Here is a 13,981-nt window from a genome sequence, read left to right as displayed (position 1 = left end):
CAACAACAGCGCATTACTGAATGCTTTCAGTTTCTTATAATGATGGTTAAGATGGCCTGTCACGGGGCCTTTTTAGGCCCCGACATCACTCTGGAGAGTTCCAAACATGATCCTTTCCTCTCAGGCTGTTGACCCATGGGAATAGGATGTCCTGAGGCACCCACTTCCGCACAAGAGAAGAGCTGATAAGTCTGGTTATCAGAAAGATATTATTGGGAGTGTGATATGCAGGGTATTTACATCTTCTTGATAGAGTTAGTCATATGAAAGCTGACAAAGAAGGGAAAAGAGCAGTGTTGTGGTGCAATATCAGCAGGCAGCTGTCCCCTGGCTTCCCGATAAATAGGATGACTTGCATTGCTGAGCGCTGTGGTCACTGCCAAAGGAACGGCCCTCTCACATTTCTTCTTGATTCACATTTTCAGGGGGGGTTACTTGTCATCCCCCTCCCTCTTCTGCTTCCCAGACGCTGCGTCTGGAATGAAAATTCACCTGCCTCTGAGTTGGCCGGGGGTGAGGGTGGGGGCGGGGGGTGTTACTCGGGTTCCCAGGTTGGAAGATTATCTCACCCGGCTCCAGCTATATAAGCTGACTGGTGTGGCGGAGCTCAGCAGGGCCCACAGAAGGGATTCATTCCACGGAGAGAAAAACATACAGACGGACTTCGGGCCAACATGATGATGCTGAAAGTAGAAGAATTGGTACGTAAGATACATTATTTCTATGCAATGAAAGCTGGTTCAGTCTTGGTTTTAATTTAAAAATGGAAATGTTTTTTTATTATTATTTCTTTCAGACATAATGCACAGGTACTCTAAAAATGTTGTATATGGAAAATGGTTGAATTTATGTGACGATATGAGTGAAATTGTAAGCGGAGCTGGCAGCAATGAATCATCTACATATTTCCTATTTATTATCTTTTTTTTGTTGTTGTTGTATTGCTGAAGTGTAGAACCACATGTCAGTAACAAAATGCTTTAGGGGGGAAGTTCTATTGCAAGAAACGTGTCTGGAAGATTTACAGCTCAAGGCCAAGAGTTATCAAAAATACCTAAAATGAAAGAATTTTATATAATTGGGGTGTGTGTGTGTGTTGTGATTTTCCTAGGAGAAATGTAATTAAGCAGATTAAAAGTGGATCTGAACATATCGGTCTAACCTAAACCTTGATTTAACTAAGCAGGCGAGCACCTGGAAGTAATCCTGGGACGCTGCAGCAATGCGTCACAGCTGAGACCGGACAGCTGCCAGAGGGACCGCCACCAGGGACGAGCGGGCCTCCTCAGCATCCTCTGTCGAGGGAGGCCCCAGCCCCTGCCCCACGACTTTTGACCTTTCTTTCCATCTTCTTCCCCATGTAGGTCACGGGGAAGAAGAATGGCGGTGGGGACACGAGGGAGTTCCTTCCTGAGGACTTCACAGATGGCGAGTACGAAGCTGCTGTTACATTGGAGAAGCAGGAGGACCTGAAAACACTCCCAGCCCACTCCCTGAGCCTTGGGGAGCAGTGGTGGGAAATAGAGAAACAAAGACAGGCAGAGGTAAGAACCTTTCATGGAAGCCACTAGGGCAGTGGTCCCCAATCTTTTGGGGGCCACGGACCGATTTAATATCAGAAAATATTTTCACGGACCGGCCTTTAGGGTGGGACGGATAAATGTATCACGTGACCGAGACAAGCATCAAGAGTGAGTCTTAGACGGATGTAACAGAGGGAATCTGGTCATTTTTTTAAAAATAAAACATCATTCAGACTGAAATATAAATAAAACGGAAATAATGTAAGTTATTTATTCTTTCTCTGCGGACCGGTACCAAATGGCCCACGGACCAGTACTGGTCCGCGGCCCCAGGGGTTGGGGACCACTGCACTAGTGGGCGTTTGAGGATGGGTAGGGAAAGGAGATGCCACGCACGAAGAAGCAGAGAGAGGAACAAAATAAATGCTACCATTACAAATATGTTTCTTCACCACACTTGAACCCACAAAGAGGCAACTTCTAAGGGACAGGTGTGAAAAAGAATTCTCGGGCAAGATTATGATCTTCAGAGTCTGAATCAATGTTTGAATGTTCTTTGACCACATTCTGACTGAAAGACTTGGAAAGAGAAACATATCCAGTGAATTTCTGATGTCACGTGGCATCTATTTAATTCCCAACTAAGGGAGATCTCTTTTTCTCAATAATGTGGTTTGTGGTCCATGGATCATTGTTTAATGGCATCCACTGTCTATGTTGATAAGATCTGTGTGCTGTGGGTGAGTTTTCATTACTTGCTAACCGCAGATAAAACACGCATGAGTGAGCTATAGTCCCAGGCCAGCCTGGACCATGGGCACTACTTAATGGACCGCCTGAAAGAGGTTGGCATTAATATTTCAAAGCTTAACACTTATTATTGGATTCTCTTGGGTTAAAAAATTCTTGAATATAAAAAAATTTCCACAGAAATCTGGGGTTTGTTTATGGCAATAATTATAAAAACCATCACTTAGAGACTAGATCCTATCTGCAATTAGTCAGAAGCTGATACTGTATGCAAGAGAAGTGGCGATGAAAGCAATTAGTCAAAAAAATCAGACCCCCGAATACTTGAATAAGAAATCACTGAATCAAAATCAAAGATTTATTTATTTTTTATTTTTTTTGCTCCAACTGTTCACATGCTTATCTCAGACCTTTCAGATTTCGTTTAGACACAACCAGACTGCTTGTCAGTAGAATTCCAACATATTTTGAAATATTAATTTCTTTTTTTTAGCTCAAGAAGAAAAAACTAGAACAAAGATCAAAGCTTGAAAATTTAGAAGACCTTGAAGTTATCATTCAACTGAAGAAAAAGAAAAAATACAGGAAGGCTAAAGTTCCGGTTGTGAAGGCACCTGAGCCTGAAATCATCGTAAGGGCTCTTTGGTTTTGTAGTATCGCGCATCTGGCATGTATGCTACAGGGGAAAACATATCTGTGGAAGGTTTGATTGAATGTTGGGACTCACGGTAGCTCTCACCCTATTTTGGCTTTAGACAGAACCTGTGGATGTGCCTCGGTTTCTGAAGGCTTCCCTAGAGAATAAACTGCCAGTAATAGAAAAATTCTTGTCGGACAAGAACAATCCAGATGTCTGTGATGAGGTAAGGCTTATACAAAGCACTGCAGAGCCCAGCTCATTAATTTTGTGTTTCTTATGCTTTCCTGCAGCCTTGCTAATATGCTGCCAAAAATCAATCCACCTGAAAGAGTTTCCCCAGCTGTTGCCACATATGCCAGCGGCATAATAGGAGAGTATAGTGCCCCCTGCCCGAAGAAAGCTGGATTAGTGTTATGGATTGATTCAGTTTTTGCACTCGTATACTTTCGGCTGATTTTTCACTTTGTATAAGGTCTACTGGAAAGTTCTGTCCATTTTTGGAATAAAACAAAATACACATTTTTCTTACCGTCAATAAACTTTATTAAATAATATAATTGCCATTATTATCAATGATTTCTTGCCAGTGCGAGGGCAATTTTATATCCCATTTTTGAAAAATGTTTTATCTTTTGATGTGAAAAATTGAACCAGTGCTTGTTTGATATCTTCTTCATTTTTGAATTTTTTGCCCTTCAAAAAATTTTGTAAGGACAAAAACAAGTGATAGTCGGAGGGTGCTAAGTCCAGGGGAATATGGTGGATGCGACAGACATGCTTCTGTAGCATTTCTTCCTTGTTGAAATTCGTAAAACTTAGTGGCGTAAATGAACTTTATCAGTAGCCATGGGTACACTATCGCTTCACACATAAGACTAACGTGAATCAACTTTGTTTTAGTTAATTTGCTACATCAGTATGTATACATGAAGTGATAAAAATAGAGAGGCACACATGCGCCAAATAAACATGTGCTTACGTGTCGAAACGTTGTGATAGAAACGGACAGAGCGTTCCGGTAGACCTTATATTTACCTTCTTAGATCCTTGGGATAGACTTTTAGTAAGGTAAGGCCAAGAAATCACCTTTGCAGAAATATATTACTACCATCACCTCTGATTGGACCCAAACACATCAGCTCTTGACAGGGAATCTAGAGACTGGAGTTCAGAGGGCACTGGAGTAAAATAATGCCTATAGTTGCTCCAGCTTTAAATCTATTCATCTATTTGTATGAAGCCAATTTTGAAGAAATCACTGATCCTTTTTGTATTCTTTCCCCCACGAACTGAAATGGGAAATCATTTCTGAAGTTGAACTAAAAATGAGTCTTCCATTTTCTTAAAATGAATAGAACACTCTTTGATATTTAACTTAGCAACAGTCCCAGATGCAAGAAAATGGTCTGATCTGCATGACAAATACTACACAATCAACGAAGGCACAAAATACAAGTGAGGAAAAAAATCAGCATTTAGGTCATTTTGAACCTTTAAGTTCACACGCCTCGATGTAGCCATTTAGAAATATATACTGCAGAAAGCTCAAATCTCAGTTGCAGGGTAATTGTTCTAGTTATACAATTCTAGTGGATTGGACATTTCTAATTCATAAGGAAGCACTCAAGTTTCTATTAGGTTCTGAGACTCCAGATTCATACTTCCTAGAAAGGATTTATGCACATTTTAATATGCATTTCTCTCCCTCCCTCCCTCTCTTTCTTTTAATCTCTATTCTGACAGTATAAACGAACAGCTCTGCATAGAGCGTGCCTGGAAGGACATTTGGCAATTGTGGAGAAGTTATTGGAAGCTGGAGCCAACATCGAATTGCGTGATATGGTAAAATATATATATTTTTTTGCTTGGAAATGAGCCAAAATGAGTAGACTGTATGAAGCTGGAGAAAATCTACAATGAAACACTGGGCTGATTAGATTGGAAATTGATCTGAGACAACTAAGCAAAGGCTTATTTCTCCATACAAAGAGAAGTTGGGAGATGAGACGAGGTCATGTGAAAAGTATTTTTTTTTATACATACCGAAAAGGAGAGGAGTGTTCCAGGGTAAAGAAGGAAGTGAAAGCTGTTGAGAAGAATTCAATATCCTCATCAGAGAGTTGGGTCATTATCAAGTCAGTAGCATTACTGAGAAGAAATACAGTCGACACTGGCCTTTCAACATTCCCGTTCTTCCATTATACGCAGCCGTCTGCTCACGGCCCCTTGGCTGCCAGCAGTGAATCAGAGCTCTCTAGCTGCACACCTTATATGGTAGATGCCAACTTCATAGATGTGATAGGCGGCTACACTGCATACTGAGTGAATTGCATCTATGGAAACCAGCTGCTATTCAGACCTCAATTCTACCACCGTGATTTCTATAAAGACCAGTATGCAGCATATTTTATGAACAGAAATTGAGCTGGGAAATGCTTTATTTATACTTAAAAGCAGCTCAATTTGACTTTATTGTAAAGTGGGAAAGGTATATCAAAAGTTCAAAGGATGTGTGGTCATATTTAACCAAAAACAACAAACAAATAAAAACAAAAAACAAACAAACAAAAAACCCCAGTTAAACAGACAACTTTGCACAAAGACACTAAAGTTCATGAGTGTGGGATTTGAAAGGCCAGGGACCTACCAGACAAGGCGGTGAAGAGGGGTCCTCTGCGAGCAGGCGCCGCGTGCAGGACCATGCGAGATGACCGTTGGGGCGCGGAAGCGGTCCCGGCAAAGGACAGCAGAGAACCCACAAAAGATGAGAAAAAAACAACAGGACACAGGCAGAGGGGGTGGGTCCAGATTAAAATATTCCGGAAGAGACTTCTTTTATTCTTTTATGCCAGAGCTTTAAGTACGTTTGTCTAGAACTTTTTATTTATTTATTATTTTTTAATTTATTCATTTTTAGAGAGGAGAGAGAGACAGAGAGGAGAGAGAGACAGAGAGAGAAGGGGGGAGGAGCAGGAAGCATCAACTCCCATATGTGCCTTGACCAGGCAAGCCCAGGGTTTCGAACTGGCGACCTCAGCATTTCCAGGTCGACGCTTTATCCACTGCACCACCACAGGTCAGGCTAGAACTTTTGAGCATACATTATTTGGCAAACGAAGTTCAAAGGCCCAGGCAGAAGTGAGTTTGAATATCTAGTCTGCCATTTAGCAGCTGTGTTTCCTTGGGGAAGAATCTTGAATCCTTTGGAGACTGTTCTTCTCATCCACAAAATGAGCATCTAACACTTACCTCATGGTGTTGCCAGGAAGATCAATATGTCTAGAGCGGGCAGTACCACGTTGGCACAAGGAAATTCTCAACAAGTTGTAGTTCTTATTCTTCTTAATAAATACTTATTAGATTAAGAGCCTCTTACTGATGCACACAACAGATGTACACACATGAGTGCACAGACTCACATTCACACACATTTAGTTTAGCTGAAACATCTGGCAAAGAGCCTTCAACTACAACAGTTGGAACTGGGAATCTAGACGGAGATCAACCATTGCTACCAGGTGCTCTAGCAAAGCCAGTGCTCCTGGGCCTTAGAAACCAAGTACTCCTTCCTCTTTACATTAACTCGGGTCCTTTTACCTTCTGAATATAGCTTGAATCCACAGCCATCCACTGGGCAAGCCGCGGAGGAAACGTGGATGTCTTAAAGCTGTTGCTGAACAAAGGAGCAAAAATCAGCGCCCGGGATAAGGTATTTCTCCTCTTCCTGCACCGTGTCCCATCCTCCTCCTCCTCTCTCCTCCTCCCTCTTCCCAGTCCTCTTTCCCAGTCCTTGCTTCCCTCCTCCACCCCCTTCGCCATCCGCTGAGAGCCCATGCTGTGTGTGTGGTACCATAGTGGCCACTCTGGCCCTCCACATGCCTCGGGGTCTGGGACAACCCGGGTCCTCAGGCCTAGCAAACCAACGGAGTTCTTCCATTTCCCAGCTGCTCAGCACAGCGCTGCACGTGGCAGTGCGGACGGGCCACTATGAGTGCGCCGAGCATCTGATCTCCTGTGAGGCCGACCTCAACGCCAAAGACCGAGTGAGTAGCCGGGCAGGGTTGCACTCCTACAGCTTCCCTCGCTGATTGGGAATCACCCCTCAAGCCGGGTACCCTGGCGGGACCCGCTTCTGGTCCTCAGGCTCACCTTTAGTCTGTTCGCTCTGCTTCTCTAGGAAGGAGATACGCCCCTGCACGACGCTGTCAGGCTGAACCGTTACAAGATGATCAGACTCCTGATTATGTACGGCGCTAACCTCAACATCAAGAACTGTGTAAGTGCTCCAAACAAGGGACCCTGCTTGCATGATTTCTAATTTATTTATTTATTTTTTCTTAAGCTGGAAACGGGGAGAGACAGTCAGACAGACTCCCGCATGCGCCCAATTGGGATCCACCCAGCACGCCCACCAGGGGGCGACGCTCTGCCCCTCCGGGGCGTTGCTCTGTTGCGACCAGAGCCACTCTAGCGCCTGGGGCAGAGGCCAAGGAGCCATCCCCAGCGCCCGGGCCATCTTTGCTCCAATGGAGCCTTGGCTGCGGGAGGGGAAGAGAGAGACAGAGAGGAAGGAGAGGGGGAGGGGTGGAGAGGTAGAAGGGCGCCTCTCCTGTGTGCCCTGGCCGGGAATCGAACCCGGGTCCCCCCCGCACACCAGGCTGATGCTCTACCGCTGAGCCAACCGGCCAGGGCTGATTTCTAATTTAGAAAAACGTTTCTCACACTTGAAAATAGTCCCACAATGGTAGTATTTCAGGGATCTTCTCTAAAGGTCTAAGTACCCCTGTCCATTTCATCACAGCTAACTTTGGCCAGGACTCCGGTCGCCTGGTCAGATGTGGGAGAAGCCATAGTGACTGATACCACATTTAATAATTCTTTTAAAATTTGGTCTTGAAAATAAAAGATGGTCAGATTGTCCACCTTCACAAACACAAGTGCAATCTGCCTTGGCCATCCTGGTTGAGCCAGGCCTGAGCTGGACAGGAATACAGACCCCCACCACTCCTGGAGTGCTCTGAAATTCCCCGGTGGTCAATGCGGCCAAGAGCCAGTGAACTCAAATTCATCAATACCTAGTCCGAGTGATTCTGAGCACTCCGCCCCTTCTTACAACAGCACGACCCGTCACCACTTTCTTCCGGTGGCAGCTGCACTTTTGCCTATATTTTTTCGATAATTTCCACCCATTCTCCACTTTGACTTATCTGCACATCCCTCAAAATAATTTCCTATATTTAGACCCAGAAAATGCTTATGTAAGTCCCTTCCACAGTATGTATCAATTTAGCTTCATCTGTAAGCAGAGAACGTCACCAACTTCTCACGGTCTCAATTTCCAGACAAACATCATCTAATATAAGCTTTAAAAATATCACCCAGAAGAAAGGGTGTAAATTACTGAAAACCAAACCAAACCAAACCAAACTTGAAAGCTTTTGGAGAAACACTTTTAAAAAAGAAGGAAAAGAAAATCCCAGCGATCATATAATGTGGATAATTTCTTCTCCTGACTGTGTTACTGTGAGACTGAGAAGGATATTTTATCATTAGAAAAACTGGCTTGGTTATAGGAACAAAGGCTCAGTGCAGGAAACAGAGACTGCTGCTTGGGGTGGGAAAGTGTTAGCAGGAGGATTCCTTCATCCCTGATATTGGGGTCCATCTTACCTAATAAATTAAATAGAATATCAGAAAAAGAGTAGATTCAATAAAATGTCCAAAGCTGCAGAAAATATGATTTTTTTTCTTCAGGCAGTGAAACACTACCAGCAGAGATAAATAGCCTGCAGATTTGGGGAGACTTGTATAAGTTGCCAGAAAATCAGGAGATAGATTTCTACAGGGAAGAGCGCAAAAAATTTATGGAATAGCCCAAATTATACAAATAGATCTCAACATTCTATCAGTTAGACCCAGGCATGAGGGTTCTGGATCTATTAATGTTGTTGACCCAATAGTTCAGTGTTCCCCAAAAAGACCAATAAGCTTTGGACAAACTCCTAAAGGGAGTGGAAATAACACACAATATGTTATTGTACTGTTGTCCAAACCTCTGTCTTCGTGTCTGCTGATATGTGTTGCACAAGAAAGATGCTATAGAGTTGAAAAGTTCCAGAGTGAATGTCCCAGGGCCACTAACTCAATATACATAGGGGCCAGGCAGATCATATAAATAACTTAAGTGGGTGGCTGCGGTAATCTGTGTACATAACTTTTTTTTTTTTTTTTTTCATTTTTTCATTTTTCTGAAGCTGGAAACGGGGAGAGACAGTCAGACAGACTCCCGCATGCGCCCGACCGGGATCCACCCGGCACGCCCACCAGGGGCGACGCTCTGCCCACCAGGGGGCGATGCTCTGCCCATCCTGGGCGTCGCCATATTGCGACCAGAGCCACTCTAGCGCCTGAGGCAGAGGCCACAGAGCCATCCCCAGCGCCCGGGCCATCTCTGCTCCAATGGAGCCTTGGCTGCGGGAGGGGAAGAGAGAGACAGAGAGGAAAGTGCGGCAGAGGGTGGAGAAGCAAATGGGCGCTTCTCCTGTGTACCCTGGCCGGGAATCGAACCCAGGTCCTCCGCACGCTAGGCCGACGCTCTACCGCTGAGCCAACCGGCCAGGGCCAGTGTGTACATAACTTTTAAAGGTGGAGGCTCTTCCTCAATCTAGTCCATTGTGTCTTTGCAGAACCACAAGTATCATGCTGCCAACTCTTATAATTTTTTTCAGAGATCACAAATTCAGCTGGGAAATCTCTTACTTTCCAACTGTTGACAATTAATTCCAATTTAAAAAATAACCCACGCTCGCCTGATTAGGCGGTGGCACAATGGATAGAGCATAGGACTGGGATGTGGAGGACCCAAATTCGAGACCTCGAGGTCACCAGCTTGAGCGCAGGCTCATCTGGTTTGAGCAAGGCTCACCGGCTTGAGCCCAAGGTCGCTGGCTCAAGCAAGGGTCACTCGGTCTGCTGTAGCCCCCTGTCAAGGTACATATGAGAAGACAATCGATGAACAACTAAGGAACCGCAACGAAGAACTGATATTTCTCATCTCTCTCCCTTCCTGTCTGCCTGTCCCTATCTGTCCCTCTCTGTCTCTGTCTCTGTCCCAAAAACAAAACAAAACAAACAAAAAAACCCAAGCTCTGTTTGGGCCAAAACAAAACAGGTCCCTAGACTTATTTGCATCTCAAAGCTGACAATTTGCAATCTCTGGGTTAAAGACAGACTTCTGAATGAATAGATAAAAATATTTAGAATTTCTCATATTTCAAGACAAGAATTGAGTGGTGACAGGATTTCAATTCCTGTAAATATCTTGATACATATTCAAAAGGAAAAAAGTTTTGTTGTCAAAAATTAATTTATACAGGTCACTGACATCACCTCCACAAAATTAAGTTTCCTGGGAGAGAGTTCAATGTAACTAGCTGTGAAAAATCTCTGGAACAGTAATCGTACTGAGTAGTACCTGAGTATTTAAACCAAGGTGTTGAAGCAGCTGTTACTAGCAGTTTTTATCAATCAAGGAATTATTTTTCAAATTGATAGAAACTGGGGATTTTTATTAATACCTGAAATAGTCCCATAGGAAAAAAACAAAACAAAACATTGCTAATCTAAAATGCCAAAAGCATTCCTGTGAAAAACACTGAAGGACTGGTCTGAATACAAAATGCCAGCCACTCAGAGAGAAAAGCATAAAACACTTCCATAACATCCATCCATCCATTACCATTAAACACACACACAAAGGATGTGAATTTATAGGTGCCTCGCATCTGAAAGTCAAGTTTTCTTGTTTGCTTCGATTAGGCCGGGAAGACCCCGATGGATCTGGTGTTACACTGGCAGAATGGAACCAAAGCAATATTTGACAGCCTCAAGGAGAACTCCTACAAAGCCTCTCGCATAGCTGCATTCTGAGAAACGACGACAGGCCTTCCGCCCGCTGCCGTTCACCAGCATTTGGAAGGCGCGGCCCCAAAGAAGAGCGCGACTAGTTGTCAAGTCCAGCTTCTCCTCATCAACCTGTGGCTTAGCTGCACCTTATAACATCTTGAGAAAGCACAGGGACATAGGTATTGAAATCTTCCTTAGCAAAACTCACTCTATTTATTTGTATTTATTTCTGTTTATTTATTTATTTATTTATTTATTTATGTATTTTAAAAAAGTACTTCAATTCCACTGATGCTCGGATCCTTTGTGATCAGTTGTTTGGTGTGCAAAGCTTAATCTGTATCACTCCAGAGCTCTCCTGTAGATAGTTCTGAAATCATGTTCATGAGCAGCGTTCTCAGTGATACTTCAGTGTCACCCCACTCTTTTTAAATTTTTTTTTCTTTTTCTTTTTTTTTTTTTTATATGAAGCTGGAAATGGGGAGAGACAGTAAGACAGACTCCCGCATGCGCCCAACCGGGATCCACCCGGCACGCCCACCAGGGGCGATGCTCTGCCCCTCCGGGCGTCACTCTGCCGCGACCAGAGCCACTCTAGCGCCTGGGGCAGAGGCCAAGGAGCCATCCCCAGCGCCCGGGCCATCTTTGCTCCAATGGAGCCTTGGCTGTGGGAGGGGAAGAGAGAGACAGAGAGGAAGGAGGGGGTGGTGGAGAAGCAAATGGGCGCTTCTCCTATGTGCCCTGGCTGGGAATCGAACCTGGGTCCCCTGCACTCCAGGCCGACGCTCTACCGCTGAGCCAACCGGCCAGGGCCTGTCACCCCACTCTTGTCGGGTATTTTGAGGTGTTTTTTAAAAGACAAAGGTGATGACTGCAGCCCTCTTAGCTCCTGAATATTTTATTCCTGAAGTCTGAGGCCATGGAAGGCATGTAGTGATGGGAACAGAAGGGAAGAGATTCTGTGAAGAGAGACAGAAAAGCCAGCCATTTTACTGTGGAGCCTGGTGTTTCTTACCAAGTCACACGCTGTACCAAGGGAAGCGAATGTCACGCGTGTAAGCGAAGGGCAGTGGAAGGAGTGGGCGGCTGGGCCATGCAGGATGGCATTTGCACAAAAAATATGAAAGTAACAGAAAACTGTAAATGTGTACATGTGTATTATGTCGTATGTATATTTTATATTCATAATAAAAGCAAACAAACTCTAAACCTCTAAATACTTCTGTAAGTGAAAAGGCCATTTAGATGGAGTTGTTTCTAGTTCTCCAAGTTTTTCGGATTAAGAATATTCTGTAGAACAGCAGTATTTAATATATATATCACATGAGAACCTTGTTAAAATGCAGATTCATTCTGCCTGTCTCAGGTGGGACCTGAGATTCTCCCTTTCTGACGAGCTCCCAGGTGATGCTAGGTGGTGGTATGCCACAGCTCCACCTCGGGCAGCAAGGCTGGGAAAACCATCAAGTCACAAAGGAGTGGCCTGACCTGTGGTGGTGCAGTGGATAAAGCGTCGACCTGGAATGCTGAGGTCGCCGGTTTGAAACCTGCACTTGTCTGGTCATGGCACATATGGGAGTTGATGCTTCCTGCTCCTCCCTCCTTCTCTCTCTCCTCTCTAAAATGAATCAATAAAAAAAACAAAAAACAAACAAACAAAAAAAAAAAAAAACAAAGGAGTGTAAATTCATTTGGCCTAGTGATGGGGGAAAGAGACCCCTGGTGGGCAGAATGCTTACTGCAAGTTCAACAATGCTCCTTAAGTTCCATCAGATGGACCAGTTAAGGTTTGACAATTACTGTGGACAGGTAGCTAGCGGTGGCCAAGGCCTCTCACAAGAATACAGACCTGGTGAGTCACTCCTGACCTCCAAGAATTTTGTCTCTAGCTGCTTGCTGGACCACGTGCTAAGACCTGTGATGAGAAAATCAGATTGTCCCTGTCCTGCCTTCCTGGAATAGATGAATACCAAGAAATAATTACAGAAATAAATATTAGTAAATATCTGTGGAAAGTACAATAAAGCAAAAACAAACAAAAACAAAACAAAACAAAAAAACAACAGTGCTGTGAGTCTAAGATGTGGAGGCACATCATTTGATGGAGTGAGAGTGAGGGGATTTCTATAGAGACTGTTTGAGGTAGTGGCTTTCCAGGGAGTCTGAAAGATAACCTGGAGTTACTCAAGCACAGAACATTCCAGGCAGTACAGAGAACATAGGAAGAGGCAAGATTATGGGAAAAGATGGGCACTTTAGGAAATGTATGAAGGCCAATGTGAAACACCAGCACTGGTACCCCTCCCAAGAAACTCACTCCGGACAAGATCATACACATAGCCCCTTAGCTACCGCTATGCCTCTGACCCTTTAAGAGGATACACAGGCGCACTCCATAACCAGGTCTTCCGTATAGCTGGCCATGGACACATATGGAGTTCTGAGGAAGGACTGAAATATTTTGGAAGTTTTTCTATCTTGTCTCCTAACAGCCCAGAGTCCACTTCCCAGGCGCACTGGGAACTTCTGTTTCCCTCCCTCCCAATCCCTTTGAGCACTCCACTGTCCTACTGCTAGGCTCCTGGCTCTAACTCTCTCAGATCCTTGAGGCTCAGGGTCCATCCATTTCTTCAAGTAAAGCACCCACAGCACAGGCCACATGTTAGTTGCTAGTACCAGCATCTCCCATGGCCAAACTCCAGTGTGTAATTATGTGACCAAGTTCTCTCCGGTTGATGGCTTCCGGTCTCCCTGCCCATAGGAGCTGGGAGGGGAAAGGAGAGAGGAGACTAGGAGGTTAAACACCTTTGTGTTGCCACATGTACAGATTTGCTCTGGTGCAGAGGTACAGACAACCCGCAATACGTCCCACAGAACAAGGCCAACCAGTTAGCTCTACTAAATAAATAAATAAATAAACAAACAAACAAACAAACAATTTGGGCAAAAATTTTATTCCTGTCACACAGGAAGTCAGCTCTTACAAGATCCTTCCTTGTCTCCCCACCTGAGCCAGCTCTTTCCACAATCTGTTGCCTTGTGTTTTCTCAGTGAAGGCAACATCCCTTTGGCCGAGACTCCTGGAAGTTATTCTTGACTTTCTCTTTCCCTCCCCCTTCTCTTTCAATCAACCATGAAGTCTGACCAAGCACACTGCTCCAGA

At 44.3% G+C, this 13,981-nt stretch overlaps 1 protein-coding gene across 1 annotated transcript; it reads left to right on the top strand.

Annotated features, from left to right (window-relative positions):
* Positions 1 to 563: 563 nt before the first annotated feature.
* Positions 564 to 12,027, top strand: ANKRD1 (ankyrin repeat domain 1). The gene is made up of 9 exons (XM_066239519.1): positions 564 to 701; positions 1,365 to 1,544; positions 2,767 to 2,904; positions 3,029 to 3,136; positions 4,657 to 4,755; positions 6,524 to 6,622; positions 6,858 to 6,956; positions 7,091 to 7,189; positions 10,732 to 12,027. The coding sequence occupies exons 1-9, from the start codon at positions 675 to 677 to the stop codon at positions 10,840 to 10,842; spliced, it is 960 nt and encodes a 319-aa protein (XP_066095616.1). The 5' UTR covers positions 564 to 674; the 3' UTR covers positions 10,843 to 12,027.
* The last annotated feature ends 1,954 nt before the right edge of the window (positions 12,028 to 13,981 follow it).

This window comes from Saccopteryx bilineata, chromosome 7 (assembly GCF_036850765.1).
Source record: "Saccopteryx bilineata isolate mSacBil1 chromosome 7, mSacBil1_pri_phased_curated, whole genome shotgun sequence".
NCBI classification, from domain to species: domain Eukaryota; kingdom Metazoa; phylum Chordata; class Mammalia; order Chiroptera; family Emballonuridae; genus Saccopteryx; species Saccopteryx bilineata.
This window is presented reverse-complemented; position numbering and strand designations above follow the sequence as displayed.